The following is a 24,193-nucleotide window of genomic DNA, read 5'->3' as shown; positions in this document are numbered from 1 at the left end:
TCTTCGGCTCTATACCCCTCTTAAAAGGCCTCTTGGTCATTTTACCTTCCAAGCAAGATTCACAAGTTGGAAAATTTTCTAACTCTAACGAACCCAGAGTCCATCGCTATAAGCCTCTAAATCCTACTTAGTTAATATGACCAAGCCTTAGATGCCAAAGATACGCTTGGTTCAAGGTTCTTTTCTCTTATTCGAGTTAGAAGACGTGTTATTAATTTCCATATTACGCTTTGTGGAGAAATCGATTTAAAGTATACAATGCCAACTAATGCACTGCAAGTATAATCACTTTATTTCTCTTAATAACTACATCGTTACTAAAGGAAATCAATATCCATCCAAAACTTAAACCTAAATTAAATTCTTTCTAGGTACATAAAGACAATTTCTTAAACCAAATTTCTATTCCTATTAAAAGATAAGTAGACATCTCCCATCGCAACAGCCGCCACCTATGTAGACTGTAATCTCTCCTTCGGATAGTGTCGGGTTTCCTGAACCCTGCAGGAATCAGAGACGATCGATGGCTCAGATTCACACACAGTCTTGTAGATAACACCGCTAAACATGTTTCAACAACTAGAGCATGAGATATACCTTTATCATTTCCTACGAGGATGCCTTCCAACGTCTTGAATAAAGCACTCCCTTCTGCTTTATTCTAGCTTTTGTCTCGCCTCGAGATTTATTCACCTTCTTCAGTCGTTTTTTCTTCTTCTTCTTGCCTTCGACTGTAAGTAGAACCATTTTCAAGATAATTTGAGAATGTTGAAAACAACCCTTCTGAAGTTACAAGTTCATGATGAATACATCCTTTTATTCATATTATAGTTCGGCGAAAATGCTACTTCTAAGCAGCGTTTGGAGGATGATATCGACCTAGTTTCCTATCAATTTCCCCTCCAAGAATTTGATTTTGTTTAAGTAAGTCATCGTCTTGAGAATATGATCCTCACGGAGTCCCTCACCACGGTGTGGCCATCGCTTTTCATCGCTTCGCCTCTTGCTCGATTCTGATGTCCGAAGAGTTCCTTGAGATTGTTCATTATATCATAGGCTGTTGGTAAGTCCTGATGCTGATGTTACAATCTATTTGACATCGAAGCCAAGGTGTAACACCTCGCCATTTCATCAGCTTTTACCCATTTACTATGATACTGAATCTCCTCTGGGGTAGAATCATTGCTAGGTGTTTCTGGGCATTCCTCTGACAGTACAAACTTATAACCCTCAATAAGAACAATGTCCAGGTTCCTTTTCCAATCTATGTAGTTAGGACCAGTAAGTCTGTTCTCTTTTAGTATGATGGCCAGTGGGTTGAAAGTCATCCTAAGAATCACAAATAACTTTTGGTCAGAACTCTAAATTTAGAATAATATTGATTCCTTAAACAATACTATTTTAAATTAACCAACACCTCAAAACACCGTGAATTTTGTATGCCACGATAGTGTGGACGTATATAAATTCAACATTTGTAAAAGGAGGATTTTACCCATTAATTTTATTATCTTGTCAACCTAACTTTTCGACAAATAAAATTAATAGTTGGTTTACTTTGGTCACACGAATAATAGCAGTGACTCCGATGGGGAGGATACTATTAGACGTGCCTAAGTGTGTACCATTACTTGACACTAAGTCCATTAATAAGATTGTGCCCTATCCGATGGGGAAGATCACACGCTCTTAATTAACTTCCTATAGTCATCCTAAGAATGGAAGTTTAATCTAGTGATCCGCAAACAAGCTCATCCGATATGGAGGAAGGCACTCAGAGCCAACGCGCAAGCTTGTTACATCACTTATAAACTAGTAATGGAGACCATGGAATTTATTTAAAAATAAATCCCTCTCCCACTTAGTTATTTAAAGTGAGGAATTTTGACTATGCTAGCCTACTAAACATACATACTAACAAGCACACACAGTCACAGCATAAAAAGCAATAAATAGAAAAACTAATTTTCAACTATTATGGCTTTTATCTATTGTTGTCCTCCGTGTGTCGCCAACCCTAGCTGCTGCCATCTTTGGCACCGGGTCTAGTTGTCGCATCCATCTTGCTCCTCGATCCGCTGCGTCTCGGTCCTCAAAAGGTTCCACGCCTTGCAAGATTTGATCCGCGACATAAATAGAATTTTACATTTTTCGATCCTATATTCCTCGAAGGAATGTACATGTAAACTAGATCGAACATAAAATAAAATTTACATCCATCGATCCTATATTCCATAAACGGAATGTACATGTAACTAGATCAAAAATAAAATAAAATCCTAATAAAACTAAATACAGCTCCTGCTGTATTTTATAATACAATCATGCACACATAATAAATGCCCTTGACATGTCCAAGGGTCCAATCACACACATAATAACTATAAGCCATAATAGTTGGATCCTGCATCCACAAAGTTAGCACATCCTACTATTAATCTGCCTAAATTATGTATGCATGCGTAATTAAACTAATACCAAATACATGAGACAAAACCTCGCCTCGATACCACTCATTGGTTCATACTTGGAAAACCCAACGGCTCCAATCGCACAAAAATTTTGTACGTGATCTGACCCTTTCCTAGCTACCATGTGTTCTTTTAAGTTAAACTTGTATTTCCTGCGGAACTTAACACGTTTGATTCCAAGTTTAACTTATATGTTCTTTTAGGTTTAGATTTGGATCTCCTGCGGAACTTAACACGTTTGATCCAAATCACCTAGGTTATAAATTCAATTAAATATTAGTTTCCAAAATTGGCTTCCAGTACTGCATGGCGAGGCACTTGACCTTCTTGGATATGGGAGCAACCACCACCGACTAGACAAAGCCTTTTAAGGAAAGTTAATATTTAATTTCCTTATATAACTCTAGGCTAACTAAAAGGAACAATCAATTCATAAGGAAAAAAGGAAAAAGAACACAACATCGAAATTAAATTCGAAAAACAAGAATCGAATGCCTCTTGTATTTGGTATTTATACAAAGAGAAATTAACTAGTATGATGCGGAAATTAAATACTAGTTATACCTTTTCCTTGTATGCTAAAAACCTCGAGATCTTCTGCCGTATCCCTCGCCTCCTCTTGGACGTCGTGTGGGCGACGATCCTCCAAGACGAACACCACCCGGAGAGCTTCTCCTCCTTCTCTAGAATTCGGCCACCACCACCACAAAGGAGCAAAAGAGAGCAAAGGGAAGAGGAGGGAGAGGGGCCGGCCACTTGACGATCTCCAACAACACACTATCAATTGTTATGTTTTTCAAGGCCTCCTCTTCCTCCCTTTTTATATTAGTTTCCCAACGGAAAATTATGGAAAGAGTTTTATAAAAAATTAGACTCATTCCTATTTCCCTTTTTTTTCTTTTTTCTTTCCTTTTAATTAATCAATCCTAGATTGATTTATTAATTAAACAACTATTTGTTGATGTTTAATTATTTGACCGGCCCCTTGCTTGGCACCAAGCAAGGTGGTCACGAAAGAAAGAAATTTATAAAATTTTAAAGAAGAAAACTTCTAATAAAATTTTACAAACTCTTTTTTTTTTCTAATGTGGGTATTAAAAGGAAAGTTTTAAAATTTAAAACATCTCTAATAATATTTCATTTTAAAAAGTTTTATAAATTTTACAACTCTTTTAAAACCTGGTTTAATTTAAATTAGGAAAATTTTATATATTTTAAAATCTCTCTTTACAAATTGTAAATATACGAGGAAATTTAAAAATTCAAAACAACCTTCCTAATTTAAATATCATGGCCGACCCCTTGGCAAGGGCGGGCCATTTCTAGAGAATATGTGGTCGACCATCGTCACCAAGCAATGAACCGCCCTCTTCGACACCAAGATAGGCTTTTCTTTGGATGGACTTGAGGCTTTATCGAGGCTACAACAGCCTAGAGGAGAAATTGGTTTTGGCCTTCGATGAGCTTGAGTATCCGTGCTCGCCCCGAACACACAACTCAAGTTCATCGATAATAACTCATTCCACTGAGAGTAATACCGCACTACCGCACCAATCCCAAATTACATTACGGGCTCCTTCTTATCATGTGTTAGTCTCCTGTGTTTAAGATTACGAATGTCCACAATTAAGTGAGTTATCGACAACTCATTTAATTAATATCTAGCTCCAAGAGTAAGACCACTCAACTTTATCATTGCGACTAGGTTCACTGTAGGGTTTAACGTACAATCCTATGAGCTCCTCTTGGGGACATTCTCAACCTAGATAACTAGGACACAGATTCCTTCTATAATCAACAACACATACTATAAGTAATATCATTTCCCAACTTATCGGGCATATTGATTTATCGAGTTAAACCTCACCCTTTGATAAGTCAAAGAAATAAATATTAAATATACATGCTTGTTATTATATTAGGATTAAAAGCACACACTTCCACAATAACTAAGGTCTAGTTCTTTTACTAAGTCAGTACAAAAAGAACTTACCTAAATGATCCTACTCAATACACTTAAAGTGTATCAGTGTAATTTATTAGTCAAGATAAACTAATATTTAATTACACTACGTCTATTCTGATGGTTTGTTCCTTTCCATCTTAGTCGTGAGCAACTGTTTGTAATTTATAGAGAACCAACAACATGATCTTCTAAGTGTGACTCCACACTCCATGTTATCTACTATATAAATTAATTGAACAATTACATTTAACAAATAAATGTAAACATTTGACCAATGTGATTCTTTATTTCAAAATAAATGTGTACAAAAGCTAAACTTTTAAGTATACACTCCAACAAGTGTATGGATCTTATGCGAAAAATAACACATAAACGCAGCGGAAAGATAGATCCCTCCAGAGATCCATGTGAATACAGTATATATGTTTTTCTACTATACCAAATATAATAGCTACTTTTGTTGCGTGAACGGTACAATCCGGACAGCAACTTTGATTCGATAGATCTTAGCGCGATCAGAACGTCTGCGCTTATATAGTATCCACACGAACACGTCCTTTGTTCGTCTCACAAACTTAGCCTTCAAAGAAGAACCACCTTCGTGATACTATCCACTTAGATGATTCAGCCAAGAGAAGAAGAAGATCAAGAGTCTAATGAAAATTTCACTCAAAAGGGGTCTTTTATATTCATCTAATGAATACCAAGGGTTGTCTTTTGATCTTCTTCCATTAATGATGAATTAATATCCATTAATCTTCATTAATCTTCTTAATAGGTTGGATTTAGTATATTGGATTAACCATTAATCTAATAACCCAATAAGTCAATGAGTCTAATCCATTAATCTAATGAGTCTAATTCGAATTTATTTGAATCTAACACAATGAGTCAAATTCGGATTAGACTTAACTGTGTAATCTTAGGGCTCATCATATTTTAGTCAAACTAAAATATATCTTTCTCTAAATTAACATATTTTTTGTGTGTGTGGCCCAATAGGTTCTCATAATGTTGACAATGTATCTAAAATAACATTTTAGATACATAAACAATGAGTGACATCTAATAATGCATCATTGCTACCCAAGTGATGAGAATGTCGAGATTCAACCTAACCTTTCTGTGTCTATTATCTTGTATAACTTGGTCCTTCTATAGATCTTTGATATCTAGATTGATCCATGAGGCATAGATCTCATTCTCTTATCAATCTTTGTGTTTCTTGATCTCCAAGTAGACTCACTTAACCAAATGAGCTCAATATCTTATATTGACTTATTTGAACATAACTATACATTTTAGTAGTCCTACTTAATCAAGGGGCGCACAGATATCACTTCTGTCATATGGAAGAGATAGATCCCATTTACATCACTCACATCCTTCACATAACTTATTCCATACCCAATGATTAACTTTATAGCCCACCTTATTATAGGTGATGTTTGCCGTTACCAAAGTATATAACTTCTTACGTAGGAAACTATAGTGATTTCAGGCTTAAGGACTATTCATACCAATAGTCACTATAAGAATGTTTATACACTCATATAACGATCCATGAAACATTTTCATGGCGGATAAATTCTACATATTCTTTAATATATACTCATATGTCAACTTGATATCTTATATCCATGATTTGTGAGATTAAGTCATCAATTGACTTACATACTAGTCTCAATGCATTAATAATGCCTTTGTAATGCTTGATAATTATAGTTAAAAGTAGTATTTTATATATATCTATAGTCTTCCACTATTAATTCAACCAATTGATATGCTGTAGACTAGAATCTACTACCCTAGGACCAGTGTTATTAGAGGCGCGAGGCGCACCGAGATGCAAAGGGCTCCTAGAGCTTGGACATGAGGTTGATTACTACTAAACTACTAACACACTATGTCAAATATGATAACTATTAATATTTCACACACAAATATCAAATATGGCAAGCAAAACAACACCATGATAAATTTAATAAAAGTTTCAAACTTTCAAGTTTCAAGTTTCTAATCTAAATTAACAAAGTTCATCAAAACACGCGTAATAAGTCAAATTAATCATCAAGCTCAAGATCATCATCATTGTATTCTTCTTCTTCTTTATCTTCATCTTCTTCAAATTCAATTTCTTTTTCTTCTTCTTCTCTAAGTCTTAGAGATGAGTGTCTCATAGAGGAAGATGCATTTCCCTTATTGACCTGTTTAGGCCTAGCATATGAACTAGAGGCAATGGATGCAATGTTTTTACCTCTAGTACAATATTCAGGCTCTTCAACTGCACTAGCCCTAGAAACGACATCCCATGTTAAGTCATCACCTTCAAAAATTAACTCATCTTCTTCATTATCACTTTCTCCATCCATTCTACCCATCAACCATTTATTACTGTCATCAATATCTGTCAAAGAGATGGGGTCAATTTTATCACGTGCATCATACCGAAGTTTTAAGGCACGATTGTATTTCACAAATACCAAATCATTTAAGCGCTGCTAAGCTAGCTTATTCCTTTTTTTGCTGTGAATTTATAAAATGTCAAAAATCACAGTAAGTATAATAAAATAGCAAAGAATATTTTTTACTTATAAAAGTAACATACTAATAGTATTATACATTTATATTTATTACATACCTGTTCAAATACACTCCAATTGCGCTCACAGTCAGAAGCACCACAAGTGAGGCTAAGCACTTTAATTGCAAACTTTTGTAATTCTAGGGTATTTGCTCCATAGCATTCCCACCATTCTGCTGGAGATAATGCTCTTCTCTAATTGCCATATTCCTCCCAAATAACCCTTCTGCCTTTCGATATATAGAGAGCTGGGTAGTGATTTTATCTTGCTCAGTAGTGTTTAGAACCAATCTCTCTATAGTTTCAAACAAACCATTCACCACTTCTCCACAGATATTTGAACTTGTGTATGAATAAAAATATTTTGAATTCAAATAATGTCTTGCAGCATGCAGGGGTCGATGAAGTTGGCATTCCCATCTCGTATCAATGATCTCAAACACTTCTTTGTATTTCTCTTCTTTCTCCTTAAAGGCCTTCATAATTGTTTCTTTTGCCCTATCCATAGCCTCGTAAATATAGCCCATTGCAATTTTCTTTCGCCATCAACCAATCTCAGAACATGGACTAAAGGGTCATATATCTTTAAAATATACACAATACTACTCCAAAATCTAAGTGTCATGATGATTTTAGCTACCTTTTTCCTTGTCACTTCTTTTGCCCATTGACTCTCTGTCCAATCCTTTGAAATGAACATTTTTCTTAAATTTTGCTTCTGTAGGTGCATCCTTTCAAGAGTGTGAAAAGCAGTAGCAAATCTTGTGACACCCGCTCGACAAAGCTCTTTTTGTCTTGTGAATTGCCTCAACATATTTACCATGTCGGGGCGAACATAAATGTAAGCATTCACAATGTTGCTTTAAAATCAGGCAATTTCCCAATATCTTCTAAGATTAAGTCGACACAGTGAGCAACACATGGAGTCCAATACAAGTGTGGTCTTTTTGCTTCTAATAATTTTTCTACAAAAGAAGTTAGAAAACTAGATAAGTTTAACATATATAAGAAAAAATATATTGATAAGAAAGAATTAAATAGATTCTAACCAGCAAGCACATTGTTACTTGCATTATCCGTAACAACTTGAATAACATTTGCTTCTTCTACACGCTCCACAAATTAATCAAGCAACTGAAATATTTTCTCTCCAGTCTTTGCATAATCAGAAGCATCAACTGATTTGATGAAAATTGAACCTTTAGGAGAATTCACTAAAAAAATTAATCAATGTCCTCTGCCTTTTGTCTGTCCACCCATTTGCCATCAAACTACAACTATATTTGGCCCATTCTGTTTGACACGACTTAATGTAATCATTTGTCACACTATCAATAACCTTTTTTTAGAAAAGGAACTCGCACCTCATAATAACTAGGTCCATTTAGACCTATACCATATTGGGCAACCAAGTCCAACATCTTTTTGAAGTTTGAATAGTTAACGACATTAAAAGGAATTGCTGCATCATATATCTACTCAGTTATAACCGTACAAGTTTTTTCTCTCAATTCTTTCTTATATGTTTCATTTATCGTAGTTTGCCTCTCTTTACCCTTTCTACTTTCAACATTTTTTTTTTTGCACATTAGGAGCAAAATACGTATCCATTGGACCTATTTATCTTGACCTTTTTTGCATAGTCACTTATGTAGAACTTGCACTTGTACTTATAGGCGGTACAACTTTAGCTTCAATATCATCAATATCAATATCATCACCAAGAGGGTCTACATCCTCAAAGTCCAATGTCGCAAGTTTAGAAAGATTACTTTTCTCCGCCTTTTTCTCCATGAAAATTTTAATTTGTTCACATACATGAGGCGGACATTTTTTGCAAATCGTAGTATTTCGAAACTCCCTTGTATTTCGAAATTCCTCAACAAGATGTTTCACATGATAGATACTCCCTTTTGTAACTTTTTGACAAAAGTTACAAATCAAATCATTTTTATTATTCGGATTAACTCTTTGAAAATAATTCCATGCCGGATCTTTTGATATGTATATTGGAATATCACTACTCCCATGATAATTGAACAAGAAAATAATCTGAAAAATTAAAAACAAAATAAAATAATACTATACCAGTAATAGAAAAGTACTGTATCAGTAATAGAAAAATAGGAAAAAAGAAAAAGAAAAATAGAATTTTAAAAATGAAAAAACAGGAAAAAAACAAAGCAGCACGAACGGACAACACAGCATGAGGTAGCACAGCAAAAAAATAAAAAAAAAGAAAAAAAAGCAAAGCAGCATGAACGAACATCACACAACATGAGGCAGTACAAACGGACAACACAGCAAAAAAAAAAACAGGAGAAAAAAATAAAGCAGCACGAACGGATAGCACAGCACGTAACACAACCAAAAAAATGAAAAAATAGGATAAAAAATACAGTAAAAACGGACAGCACATCAAGAACAAAATCTGCGAAAATGAAAAATAGGGGAAAAAAATCGGACAACGTGTTCTACACGAACCAACAACTCAACGTTGAGAAGAAAAAAAGAAAAACGAAGAAGAAAAGAAGATACCAGAAAAGAAAAGAACAAGAAACGACAAAGAAAAATTGAAAAGTTAAAACGAAGAAGAGAAAAAAAAAAGAAAATAAATAATCGAAGAAGAAGAAGAAGAAGATAATAGAAGAAAAAAGAAGAAGAGAAGAAGAAGAAGTGAAGAACATTAAAACAAAAAAAAAAGGAAACAAACACACACTTGGGCGATGGCGCGACTCAGCAACGGCGGCGGCGGACGGAATTGGCTTGGGTTCAGGTTTCTTCTTGTTCTTGCGTTCTTTTCTTTCTTCCCTTTTATCCTTTTCTTCGTCTTCTTCTTGCGTTCTCTTCTTCCCTTCTTGTGTTCTTTTCTTCTCCGTGCCCTAATTCCAAACCAATTTGGTTTGAAATGGTTTTTTTGGGTTAAAAATCCAGAAATTATTCACGATCATGTTCGCGATCGTGCCTCAGTTGAGGTGCAAAAGCGCCCTAGGTGCGCCTGACGAACAGCGCTCGCCTCGCGTAGGAAAAGGCGTTTTTTCCAGCGCCTTGTGTGCCTAACGCCTCAGGCGCACCTCATGCGCGCCTTTAATAGCACTGCCTAGGACATTATTATACTTATTCATTTGACATAAATCTAAAGTAAATATAATAACCATTGTCTTTTTTATTAATGAAATATGATACAAAAGTTCCATTGTCAATCATCTCATAATTGGCTCTAAGGGTTAATACTAATAGTTAGCTCATGAATAAAATAAATAAATTTATAACTTAGCTCCTGTCTTTCCACGATCAAGATCTAGTCAAGGTCTCAATTTAGACTTCCAAAATAGATTTAAGTTGGACTAGTATCTGCAGCCCCATTAGGCTCGTCGTTATTGGATTTCTCTCCTCTGGTGCTTATCTCCACTTACCCGTAAACATCGGGCTCTCTAGACTTGTTTGGGCTTTCTTTGGTCATGCTTAATGTCTAATCAATCTGATATTCTGCTGCAACACTGAGTTAACACAATAGATATAAAATAGCAGCAGTAACTATATTAAGAATTCGCTGGTCTGGTCGATCGGAAACTAGTCGGTCAGACATGTTCAAAGTTTACTCTTCCAAGACTTCTCATTACCTAGGGTTACCTTCTCATTACCTAGGGTTACCTCCCCCTAGGGCTACTTAGCTTCACTCAGACTTCCATTGCTTGGCTTCACTCATCAAGACTTCCACCATCAAGCTTCACTTATTAAGGCCTGACTTCACTCACTAGGATTTTCACTTGTCTAACCTCTAGTTAGAACTAATCACTCAGTAGACTTCTCACCTGCCTAACCTCTAGTTAGTAGACTTTTCACCCACCTAACTTTTGGTTAGGACTTATCCTTGCTAGTTATCTAGTCTTGACTAGACTTCTTTATTCTAAACATCAAGTCCTTTGGATTAACCCTTAGTCAACTTGATCCGACATTGGTATATTGTCAAACATCGAAACCTTATAGGTCAATTGCACCAAGAGTACTTACATCATGTCCTATATCATATGCAAGATGGTCTTCTTGCTGGAAATAATGAAGAGCAATGCCATTCTTAATTTGTCTTAAAATTCTCCCATGACATTTGATGTTGATAGATCATGGGCTAAAATTTGGCACACCCCTCGTAAAGTGGAACTACTTTAGATTGGCTATACTATGGTCAGCGCTGAGGCATTTTGTGATTGGATTTGTACATGAAACTGTATCCAGTCAACATGGTGTTGTTATCTCAGGATGATTACAATGTTCATCAATCTTTTTGTGTCAAGATTAAGTTTCTAACATCTTTTATCTATATTCCATCATTTGTAATTGAATGTCTGACTTGCCTGTATCATCCAAGCCACTCAGTTAAAAGATTGTGTACCACAGGTAAGAAACTCCCAGCTAGCCAACCACACAGCTTTGAGTTGGATGCCATAGTGAGAGGACAGCAATATTTTCTTAACTCCACTGCTGGATTGTAGTCACTCATCCCTGTTTGGTGTCTTTTCTGTTGAATAGTGGTATAAGAAATATATGATGTCATAACATATCAATCTTTTTTCTTCTTCCTTGCACGAGTGCAAATGTTGTGTAAATTTTACTGTTTGAGAAACCAACCTTTATTGGCTAATGATGGATCCTTTTTTTCTTGCCTAGTCATACAAAATCATAAACATGAGGAACATGAGATCCTCATCCTATAATTAGGAAACAGTAGATCTAATTCCAGGTGGATGTGCCCCATACTGTATATTAAAGTATGCTTTATAAAATGGAATATTTCAGATAAAAAAAATTAAAAGAACTAACATATTTTGAAGATCTTTTGATATATTGGCAATCTCAAAATTTTGACTTATTTTCTTAATGAACATCCAAGTTTTTTTTTTCAAAAAAAAAATCATTCTGATCTTTATTATTAACAATTGAAGATTGATTCACATCTTGGTGGTGGTCTGGAGATGGATGTTTCAAAAAACCCAGAGCCAGTAAGACCTGTCACTGGAGGAAGTGGATCCAGAGCTGGATTATTCAGAACACCAATATCAGGTGGTGTACAAAGTGCAACATCTGCTCATGATCTACCTTCCCCAGCCTTAGCCGTCCGCAATCTTATGGAACAGGTGAGTCTTTCGGCAAATGCATGGAAAAGTAATGATGATCTTTTACAACCTATCTTCATAGCTGATAGTCTGACATGAATTTTTGCATTTAGTAGGTGGACCATCTATAGGATATATATATATTTTTTCATTTCTGAATTTCCTTAAATGTCAGGCCAGATTTGCTCATTTGTGCACTGTCATGTCACGAATGCATCATCGTCGAGCAGGATATCCTTTTGGTTCATTAGTTGACTTTGCAGCAGACTCAATGGGCCGTAAGTTATTGACTTCTCTTAAACAATATGATTTGGCCTCAAATGGATTCAGATGTACCATTGATTATTAATTCCTGCAGATCCAATCTTTTCACTTTCACCGCTCGCTATTCATACAAGGAATCTTTTGGCAGATCCAAGATGTACTCTTGTAGTCCAAGTATGATAATATTGTTTAAAAAAGTTTGGCAGAGAAAGTCTTTAATTGGTGATATTCCTTGCCTAAATTACAGATTCCTGGTTGGAGTAGCTTATCAAATGCACGAGTGACAATTTTTGGTGATGTCACACCCCTTCCATCCAATCAGCAGGTTCTTTTCATCCCTCTTCCCTTGATCTTCACGCTGTTACATACTTGACCAAGTCTTATTGTAACAAAATATGTTTGTTCTTGTAGAGGACTATCTTCTTTCTGTTTTATGTTTGTTAATGAGCTGTCCAGAATATTTTTAGTTTAACTGCAAAAAATAACTGCTAATATTATACAAGTTTGATAGCTCAAGTATTTATTCTGTGTTTCTTCAACCAACATAAGGTAGATATATTTTAGATACATTTGCCAACTTTAGTGATAAATATGTTTGATGCTAAACCATTGAGATTTATGTGGGTTTTTGACTATCTTGGTTTTTTTTTTAACTTGTTAAATCCACGTTCCAGTCTTTACTTTTAATTTTGAAAGGGTTTTGTCCCTGTAGTAGTCATATAATGTTTTGTATCAAAACCGAGTTCAATTTTCATACTTTGTAGCCGACTGGATATCCAATTCTCTACTCTGTGATATCATTATTATATCTGCAGTATTTACTGAATTATACCTTAATGCAGCTTGTTGCTAACTTTGTGATCTTTTGCTTTTTTTTTGGAATATCAAATAACTGCTCAGTTTACTTAGGTATCTTGTTTGTGTTAACTGTATATATACTTTAGCATGAATTTGATGTTACCATTACAGAAATTTCTTCTTCTGTAGGAATGGGCTCGTAAGCAATACATGGCAAAGCACCAGCAATGGGCATCCCATCAGTGGGGAAATTTCTACTACTATAGAATGCAGAATATAAGGTTTGAGTTTGATGACCTTGTTACTTGTACATCAGCTTACGTCAGCTTCTGTTTCACGAGTTTGGTTTTGCATCATGTCATTCATGTATGCTATGTTATGCTAAAATGATAGAAATTAGATATTTTGGCATTTTAAGCTAGACTGTTGGTGAAAAATCATTGAGAAACAAATTTCAACTCTTATTTGTTGTTTCAAATTTCTTTCACTATAGTTGAAAGCAAGGTATAATATTTTATTATAATTTGATTCTTAAGTTATTTTAGTTGCAGCCAATACTTTTCTGTGATCAACAAGAATTGTAGGAAAAAGACAGGTAGAAGCATAAACTGATTAGACAGATTATTTATTGCATTGTTTTAAATACCATTGTGTGCATACACAAAACATCTTGTTTTGCCCATTGCCCTTCGTGATTCTTTCGCCTTCATCATTGAGCTTTGTCTAAGCTTCCTTCTTTCTCATGAGCTACACTTTTTTTTTTGTACTGAGCTTTGCCTGAGCTTTCTCCTTCACATGAGCTCCACTCGAGCTTCCTTCTTTGTCACGAGCTCCGCTCGAGCATCTTTTGTCTTTGTCGTGAGATTGGATGAGCCGTGAGCTAGCTTTTGAGGCTCTTTACTCTAGCCCAAGCATCTTGGTGATCCATTTCTGAGCTGAGGTTACTGCAAAGGTGAGAGCTGTGAGTTCGCTGCAAAGCCAAGAGCTTCGCTCAAGCGTCTTTTTCCTTCCTTGTAAGAACCAATGAATTGTGAGTTATTTCTGCGACTCGCCATCTGAGTCCAAGCATTTCAGTGTACCCGCTTTTGAGTCATGAGTTCACCTTGAAGGAGCAAACTGCTTTTGCGATCTGAAACCTTGAGTTAGTTTCCTCCTGTTCTTTTATCTCTTTCCTCTTCTTCTTTCCCTCATCTTCCTCATGAGAGCAACCAACACCCAAACGAAATTGAATATAATACCAAAACCTTTTATTGTTCCAGTTTATATCCGATACTTCAGAACATATGGTGCCTTTATAGTTTATACCATGATTTAGGTTGCCAAGTAGACGTTTGAGATTGAATGGACCAATGATTCCTGTAGACTTTGTATATAACAAAAGGTTGGTAGAAGTTTATACTGTGTTGATGGAATCCTACTGTTGCATGTGTTGATAGAACAAAATATCATAATGGTATTGTCATTCAATTGCTTCTTTGATGTAATACATTGATGAATTGCAAATGGAAACCTGCAAAATTAATTAACGAAAAATGATATGCACAAGGAAAAAAACTCAATGAAAACCTCAAGGATAGACACATAAAATGATGGGGCCCACAAAAAGTGAAATGGTGGGCCATGACTTTATGTGTCTATCCTTGAGGTTTTCATTGAGTTTTTTTCCTTGTGCATATCATTGCTCTTAATTAACAGAACATACATTTTCATTGTTACAAATAGGATGCATCAATAGGCTGTCAAATCTTAATTACAATAGAAAAACTTAGTTCCATCTAGAAATGCTTCAAAATAGTCATCCTACAAGACAAAATGCAGAAATTTTATGAAGTTGACCATTTTAGGTTGATGACTTCTGATCCAAGATGGATAACTTTGGATGAATATGTTTTTGTAGGTTCAAAACCAAGAAAATGATTGTTCACTATAGCTGTAAAGCACCAGCTCTAGATAAAAGGTAAAAAAAAAATTCCGAATCCTCTCTGGAAGATCTTTTAATGTTTCCTTTACACTAAAGAATAGTTTTGATAGAGAGGTAATTCAGAGCACACCAAGCATAAACCTGATATTTGGTTCACACAAATTCCCAAGTTACCAATCCTACTACTCCCTTGGCAAGAGTTTTGGTTATTACATTTTTTTTGGTTAACTAATGCTCTATAAAGTGAACGAATGAGATAGAGCTGCTTATATATATATATGTGTGTGTGTGTGTGTGTGTGTGTTCTTTTTTTGCTTCAGCATATTTTTATGTATTGATTTCCTATAAAATTTGTTTTCTCAAATCATATATTCCTGCTCATGATTCTAATTACCACAATCCGGATTTCCAGTGATATTTATTTTATCGGAGGATTTGGGACGGTGGCATGGATTGATGTGAACGAATATGAGGCCACCCAACCAGACAAGATTGCAGCTGATGGTGGAGAACAAAGTCTGAAGGTAGTCAACTGTACGATGTAAACTTCAATGGAACTGCTAGTAACTTGTCTATGCTGTGTAAATTTCCTTTCAATGGTTTCATGCAAGCATTGACATATTTTTATCATGCTGCTGTGCTGTCTTTGTTTCCTTATTTTGTTTGCCCTTTACCACAGGAACTAAATGGTATCTTCTCAAAGCCACTTAAAGAACTCTTGTCTACAGAAACAGAGATAGATGATGCGGCTCTCATATCCATAGACAGCAAAGGCACTGATATAAGAGTTCGACAGGGTGCCCAGGTACATCACATGAAACCAGAGCTGGTCCTTATTGTTTAAAGGCCTTGGGTGAAATTATAAATTATGCCCCAATTTTATCTTTTGAGCATTGCTTCTTTCGAGTTTGCATTCACCGAATTTGTGATAGATTTCATATTATTCTTTATCAATAATTAAAAGAAAGTATATATAAAAATTTAAATGCATGTTTGGTTTGCAGGTATAATTGGATTCCTAATGAATTTTCATAATAGTATTATTAACTTCACTTCAAATAATTGACTAGAATACAAATTTTGACAAAATAGTGGTTCCCTTTTACTTCAGCTTAGTTATTCCTTCCATCAACTTAAGTAATACTTATTTTAATCAATAAAATTTCGTTTCCAGAAATGAGATAAGGAAACTTGTTAGTTGTAAGAAGATTTTTTATTTTATGATGGTTGTTCCTTTTTTATTTATATATAAATTTCTGCAGTTCTAACATAAAAAATACGAATGAAGCATCAATTCTAAAACTATGGATATAAATTCTTTTTCCATTTCTGCACTATTAAATTATTCATGAATAACAATTCTATTTGTAATTAATTTCATTCAGAATGCAAGAGGTGTTTACAAAGAACAATCAATTGAATTCTTAGTAAAAGAACACTGACTACGAAGAAAAATTTAACTTACGAATGCAAAGAGATAAGCAAAGTAATGTAACACAAAATATTGACACTAAACTGGGAAATAATAAAAAAAGGTACAGCCTAGCAGCTTACCTTCATAATCCTTATTTTCAAGGTCAACATAGGAATTTGAAAGAACAAGAAGACCTGTCACAAATATATTCACTTTGAGTCTGAACAATTTAAACAATGTATTTAACAGAGTGTTTAAGGATTAAAATTTTTTTATCCAAAAAAAAATTATACTTCACTTGATAAGAAAAATGAAAACTTAGTATAAATGAATTATAACTTAAAGTAAACAGTTCGTAATCATGGGATCTCAACTGAGCACCACTATCAATCTGCCTCTTTAAAACAACAATAACAACAAGGTGGATGGATTAGTTCAAGTAGAAACAATAGCCATGGCCGTTAAAGTGCAGAAATAATTACCATGCACTTCTGTTACCATGAGCTTCTGTTTTGGGTCAAAGTCATTATATGTATATGAAAAATACAGTGTGCAGAAAAAAAAAGAAGCATGATTAGCAAGAAAATGAAAAGCATGAGCGTTTACCGACAAGGGAGTTTTGTCGCGGCGAGGGAGGACACAGCGGGGAAAATCAACGGCCCCATTTGGAATCTCGCTAGAAAGTGAGGGAGGCAGGATTTCACCAAAGAAATCGTTCACCAACGGGTCCGACGTTCTAAGGACTGGGAAGATCAGCGGCCCCACTTGGAATCTCGCCTGAAAGGTGGTTATTGCTGAGGTCGAGCCTTACTGCCTGACCAACCTTTTCAACTCCACAATAGAGCTCGTGACAGAGGCACAGAGCCGGAGAGTCGATTCTCGGCTTGTAGTCGCTGCGGTGAGGGAGGTCTTGGTGAGGAGAACCGCGGGGTGAGTCGGTGAGAAAGCTAGGGCTTCGGTGTCTTGGCAAAGGATTCGGCGAGGAAGGAAATTTTTTTTAATTTTAAAAAGAACATATATATATATATATATATATATATATATATATATATATATATATATATATATATATATATATATATAAAAGAATGGGCATTTTATTTTTGGGCCCTGGGCAGGGGCTGACTCTGCATGAAACTCAGATAGTGTTCCAATTTGGATCGTCCACCTTATCCTCAGAGTCAGTCAACATACATAAGAAATTTGTTGGTGGTGACTCTTCATCCAGTTTTTGTTGTAATTGCCTTCGGTATTCTCTCGAATCCTGTAACATTCGTGCTATTTGAGCTAAGGATGAAGCCATTGTTGGTGGTCCTTCAATAAGGTTTAGATACGCTTCTTCCTTATAGATACGGCTTGTTCTTCTATGTGTTTAGGCCGTTCTGTTATCTTAATGATAACTTCTTTTAGTTGCTTTTCAGTTAAAGGCTTGCTTTCTAGCACTTCTTGAGTCAGATTTTCTAGGCTTTACTGATCTTGTGATTTTCAAATTTCAAAGCCTCTATTTGCTCTTGGACTTGTTTAAAGTTCTTTAAATGAACTCTACAAGACAAACAAATTCTATCGTAGATTACTGATATATTGTGAGCTAACTCTCTTTTTGTAGGCTGGGCTTGTTTTTGAGCAAGGTCAAGGTATTCTAGGTTCGAAGTATGTGATTTAGTGTACCATTCCTGTATTTGTTCTTCCCACCTTCTGGACATTTACAACTAATTTTTATCTTAACTTTAGATGGCTTACAGCTTAGAGGGTTCTAAGAGTTTTCTTGCTCACACAGGTGTGCCCTTGGACTTACTTTTGGCTTCCAGCCGTTACTGCCAAGTTAGGACCTGTTCTTTTGCAATCCACCCGTCGTTCCCCGGTCGCCTTATTACCATTAAAAAGTTTTGGATAAAAACAAGTTGATTAGATACTATATCAGTTCATGTGTTTGCTATAACTGATCAACAGTTGTAATTCGCTAGACATGCCCATAGACTTAACTATAACTGATCAACAGTTGTAATTTATTAACTCTAGGTTTTAAAGAAAGATATCTGTTAATGCCTGTGGGAATTATAGTGTGGAACAAAATCTTAACAACTTCTCCCCTGAACACCTTGAACCAAAGGTTTACTTAGCCATGAGCTAAGCTCTGATACCAAAATAGCGTGGTAATTTGGAATAATTTCAAAACAACTTCAGATAATGTATTAAAAGAGAGATTAAAAACTTACAAGACTGAAAATGCTTTGAAAAGAAATTACAAGCTTACAAACTTACAAGCTTCTCAGAGTTGGACTTGTACCGAGATGCGGTGTGTGTCCAGCAATGAGCTAAGGAAGAGTTTATATAGAAAATTAAGGAGAGTTGGATAAGTGAATCGGGTACTCAAGGGGGCCCCATCGTCATTCATGAGTATCCTTATCTCTTTCTTTTCGTACCCTTTACAACTAAGGTTAGTCTTTTTACAGTTCAGGCTAGTCCAATTATTAAGATAAAGCTAAAGTCATTCTTATCTCTTAGGATAGATGGACGGCTCCCCGAGGCTCAATCCAAAATATCTTTAAAGAGTAAGATTTGGATGTCTGGGTTTTTGGATTTTCTGGGTCCACCATGCTTCTTTACGGTGGTGTGTCTCTTACACGTTTCAAAATGTTCTGAGCTTTAATAAAGAGATCCAATAATTCATCTTTGACTTTTATCACTTCCGCAAGGGAATCTTTAAAGTAGAGGCCACCTCTGAGTTGTCCCCGATATTCAAAATCTGCTTTCTTGGCATCATTGATGAGCTTGAGTTCCCATATACTGTTGAGGACGTAGCGTGATGCTGTCCACTCGATGTCTTCAAAATGGGCTCTGAGATCTTTTTCTTGTGACCCAAAGATCCTTGTGCTTGGGATTCTGCCTCTGCTGAGTTCCTCATATTGGTCCTGCAATTGATAAGGTCCTTCAGGTGTTGGGATGCCTTGGTATCGGGCCTCTCCTTCAGCTGTACTAATGCTGCCTCCACTTGTGCTAAGACTGAACAGTCTTTTTCTTGAGGAGTCTATGATCCTGTAATAGAGCAAACAAGTCGAGATAGGGCGTCAGCAAGGGTATTATCTTTACCTTCAATATGCTGAAATTGAACATCAATTCCCAGCCCGGTAATGAAGTCAGTGAAGGCTACCTGTCACGCCCCGGAGGAGTCCCTGTCCGAAGAAATTTCGACAACATCTCCCCTGTACGACGGACAATCTGAAGCATTACTACATCACCATATACCTCAACCACATGCGGCTGGAATAGATAACAATATAGAAATAACACAAACACGCAATTAATATACACAGCCTACCTGACTGGACATAAATGAATAAAAACAACCACACAGTTAACAACAACCCACACGGCTGGAAACATGGACAGCGGAAGACACAAAATAATACGAACGTAAAACTAACAATGGCACTAACAAAAATACCTACAACCACCAGACTAGACTCCAAAATCCATATCGACGCATACAATACCAAGTTCACAAAACCAAAACATAAATTGCGTCAGCAACCAAAACCAGAAAAAAGAAGCTATCCTCGAGTGTGTCGTGGGACTGGCGGACTCTCCAAGCATCCATGACTCATCTACCTGTTACCTGGCGAAAGAAAACCATTTTGCGGGGTGGTGAGTATTGGAACTCAGCGGGTAAGGAAAGAGATAGTGCATGAACATAACATATAACTAGAAAGTGAGCCAAGAGTATACAGTCTCATACAGAAATAGCAGATACTACAAAAGAACCAAAACAAATACTCATACCTGAAACCATATCCTAGGCTAGATATAGTAGGTCAGAACTGGTACTAATCTGCTACATTACTGTTCATAACTACAGAGGTAATAAGCAAGGTTTATACCAATTTTCAATGACTAGACATCTATAACGAGAACATATCTCAACACAAGTAAGCATATCAGCATATGTGAACAACGACAGTAAGTAAGCAATAACAGCATATATAGACAACAGCAGCCAAAACAAATATAATAACAACAGGTATGACGGATGGTCACTCCCGCCCACCTCTCTGCATATGGTCGAGAGGTCGGGTCATGACAGACTGTACACCACTCCAGCTACCACTCACTCAAGTGGCCGAGGGGACAGTTGCATAGTAGCTAACTAGCTACATCTGCGACGGGGTCCCTGCGCTCGTACTCCACTACCACTCACACGAGTGGCCGAGTGCGGCAGACAGGACAAGCGGCATCAACTCCAGCTACCACTCTCTCGAGTGGCCGTCATCATATATATATATATATATATATAAGCAGAAACAGGTATGCTACATGAAGCCAATATGCTCAATATCGTACATAAATAAGCAACAGTCAAAGCAAACAAACATGGTAACTAGTATCTGCTACTGATCATGGACAATAACAAGAGACTGTATAGATATGGTATGAATTTCTCAAAAATTGCGTGGAAGTATCAAGCGCAGGAAAAATAAGAGTGGAGTCAAGGTAAACCGTCCTTATCCAAAATAATTCATGCACTAAGGTCAAAGTACTAAAAGAAAACAAAGCAAGAAGTACCCGCCTTTACTTGTCGATCTTATCGGAATAAAACCCACGTTGTGCTGCTCGCCCTAAATCAGCACCCTGCATCAATCGATATTATTTAGTTACTCTCATATGAATCAAATAACTAAATCAATCTCTAAACCAAATAGGCTAGCCCTATTCGGAACACGACCCTTGTCTAGCCATAATACAATCGATCTTTTTATTAAGCCCACAATATTGTAGCTAGCTTGGAGAGACCTAAATCTCAACAGATCCCAACCAAAAGCACAATGAAAAACCATTTTAAACACAACTTTAACTTCGTCCAGATCCAAACCCATTACAATAAGCATGAATACGTAAACAAAGGTTCCCCATCTTCAATCTATTCAAACCAACCAAAGTCATCACATAAAGCAAACCCACATTGGATTCTTGCTACCTACTTACTAAATCTATCCAAACAAATCCCAAGCGACCACAAAGAATCAAGAACAACATCCAAATAAGTTCATCACCTCCAATTCAGACATACAAAAATAAACCAAATCAATTGCCAACCATCCTACCCATATGATAACCCAACTAACACACTAATTCGTCACCAATAAATCTCCCATCCATAAAGAATCATAACCAACTCATATTAGGTTAAGCTAATTTGCATCACTTTCAACTCACCTGAATCTTAGATGTTTCCCGATTGATTCACTGGACCTTGCTGCCAGAAGGGATGGCCTGATGGAGCCCTGATCTCCAGTGGTGGTAGCTCTTCGGCGATGGTAGAAGGCTTAGCAGTAATCGGTGACTTGATAGCCGAGAGGAGCTCGCTAGAGTTGGCTGTTCGCAAGGGCCACCGATCCAAGTGGCGGCTTCAGGCGGAGATGCTCGGAGAAGGCTCAATGCTAGGGCACGCGTGGCGGCGAGCTTCTGGTGTCCGTTAGGAAAAGGAAGAAGAAGCTCGACCGGCGACGGCTCAGGTGTCGTCGGCGTCCGGATGCTCACATGAGGGGGAAGAGCCGAGAGAGGTTGAGGGCTCGGGAAGAGAGGAGATCGCTGGAGGATTTAGGGGAAAAAGCTCGGCGAGGGAGAAGAGGCCGACACCGGGCATCGTCGCGTGAGCTCGGGGATGAGGATTCGGCGCGAGAGGGATGACGTGAGGAGGGATCGGGAATTAGGGGGTTAAGGGTTAGGTTTAATATTTATAACTTAGGCTTTGATTAATTAAACTATACGTTAATCAAATTAATCAACTCCCACCTTTAGGTATTCCAAACAAACTTTATCTAGCTTAACCGATCCGTCCCTCTTAACCTCGTTATATGGGCTCCGATTAAATCCAAAAAAAATCTAAAAATTCCAGAAAATTCCTAAAAAATTCCGTTAAGTCTATTAGCCCATTAAACCTTATTATTTAATTACTATTTTATTATTATTAGTTCGGTATTTTACACTACCCATCGGACCCTAGAAGGTTTATTCTGGGCTGATTTATTGAAGAAACTAATAATCGCTTGACAATCAGTTCTTATTAAAACCTCCTCTTTGTCAAGATAATATATTTTGAAATTGTTGAGGCTATTCATTACTGCATGTATCTCCGCATCAATGGTTGATTTTGGAGGAGAGAATTTGCCACTAGCATAAGCACTAATCAGCTCAGATGTTTTGGGATCAAATTTGTGAGGTTTCCATTTAAGAATTCCTCCCTACCCTTCCATACATCCATCTGCTTCAATAATAACGTAGCATGATACTGGGGGAACGTTAAGTTCTGGGAGGTTTTGGACTATCTTCTTTATTTGCCTCACCAATGACCAGTCCTGGGAATTCATTCGTCTTTCCCCCATTGGTGATGTTTTTGAGTACAAAGGGCCCAGCATTTTCCCCAGATTAGGGATATAGGCACGAGCATAATTAAGAAGACCCAACCATGACCTTAGTCCCTTTGTTGTCTTTAATTCTTCTTCTTTGAAGTCCGCAACTTTTGAAATAATATGAGGTTGGAGCTTTATTTTAGATTGCCCAATTGTTGCTCCCAAGAATTCCACTGTAGGACTTCCAATCTTCATTTTCGTAGGACTAAGTATAAGCCCATTTTTCTTGCAAATATTCAAAAGTAGCTTGAGATGATCTTGATGTTCCTCTTCATTTTCTGAGAAGACTAAAATATCATCAATATAGACTGCTATAAATTTTTCAGTACCTTTAAAACAGAAGTCGATTTTTTGTTGGAAGACTGCAGGGGCATTTTTCAAACCAAACGGCATAACCAGCCATTCATATAGTCCATCTGGTACCCAGAAAGCTGTCCATGGAATAGATTCTGGGCTCATTGCAATTTGATGGAAGCCACTTTTTAAGTCAAATTTGAAATAAATTTTGCTTCTTCCAATCCTCTGGATAATTGTATTTATGCCAGACAAACTATACTGATCTTTATGGGTATTATCGTTAAGCCTCTTGTAATTGAATATCATTCGTTCCTTACCCTTCTTTTCTTATGTTTGCTATAACTGATCAACAGTTGTAATTTATTAACTCTAGGTTTTAAAGAAAGATATCTATTAATGCCTGTGGGAATTATAGGGTGGAACAAAATGTTAACAACTTCTCCCCTGAACACCTTGAACCAAAGGTTTACTCAGCCATGAGCTAAGCTCGGATACCAAAATAGCGTGGTAATTTGGAATAATTTCAAAACAACTTCAGATAATGTATTAAAAGAGAGATTAAAAACTTACAAGACTGAAATTACTTTGAAAAGAAATTACAAGCTAACAAACTTACAAGCTTCTCAGAGTTGGACTTGTACCGAGATGCGGTGTGTGTCCAGCAATGAGCTAAGGAAGGGTTTATATAGAAAAGAAAGGAGAGTTGGATAAGTGAATCGGGTACTCAAGGGGGCCCCATCGTCATTCACGGGTATCCTTATCTCTTTCTATTCGTACCTTTTACAACTAAGGCTAGTCTTTTTACAGCTCAGGCTAGTCCAATTATTAAGATAAAGCTAAAGTCATTCTTATCTCTTAGGATAGATGGACGGCTCCCCGAGGCTCAGTCCAAAATATCTTTAAAGAGTAAGATTTGGATGTCTGGGTTTTTGGATTTTCTGGGTCCACCATGCTTCT

At 36.5% G+C, this 24,193-nt stretch overlaps 1 protein-coding gene across 2 annotated transcripts in view; it reads left to right on the top strand.

Annotated features, from left to right (window-relative positions):
* The window catches only part of LOC121992268, a 43,441-nt gene that overhangs the window by 7,051 nt on the left and 12,197 nt on the right, over positions 1-24,193 (top strand). The window contains exons 2-9 of one of the 2 annotated variants that reach the window (XM_042546509.1): positions 11,965-12,156; positions 12,311-12,413; positions 12,494-12,573; positions 12,647-12,724; positions 13,387-13,478; positions 15,095-15,154; positions 15,531-15,642; positions 15,798-15,923. In XM_042546509.1, coding sequence (XP_042402443.1) covers positions 11,965-12,156; positions 12,311-12,413; positions 12,494-12,573; positions 12,647-12,724; positions 13,387-13,478; positions 15,095-15,154; positions 15,531-15,642; positions 15,798-15,923 — 843 coding nt within the window. The remainder of the gene's footprint in view (positions 1-11,964; positions 12,157-12,310; positions 12,414-12,493; positions 12,574-12,646; positions 12,725-13,386; positions 13,479-15,094; positions 15,155-15,530; positions 15,643-15,797; positions 15,924-24,193) is intronic. The other variant, XM_042546510.1, reaches the window with a different exon arrangement.

Source organism: Zingiber officinale, chromosome 6B, assembly GCF_018446385.1.
Source record: "Zingiber officinale cultivar Zhangliang chromosome 6B, Zo_v1.1, whole genome shotgun sequence".
Classification (NCBI taxonomy): Eukaryota; Viridiplantae; Streptophyta; class Magnoliopsida; order Zingiberales; family Zingiberaceae; genus Zingiber; species Zingiber officinale.
This window is presented reverse-complemented; position numbering and strand designations above follow the sequence as displayed.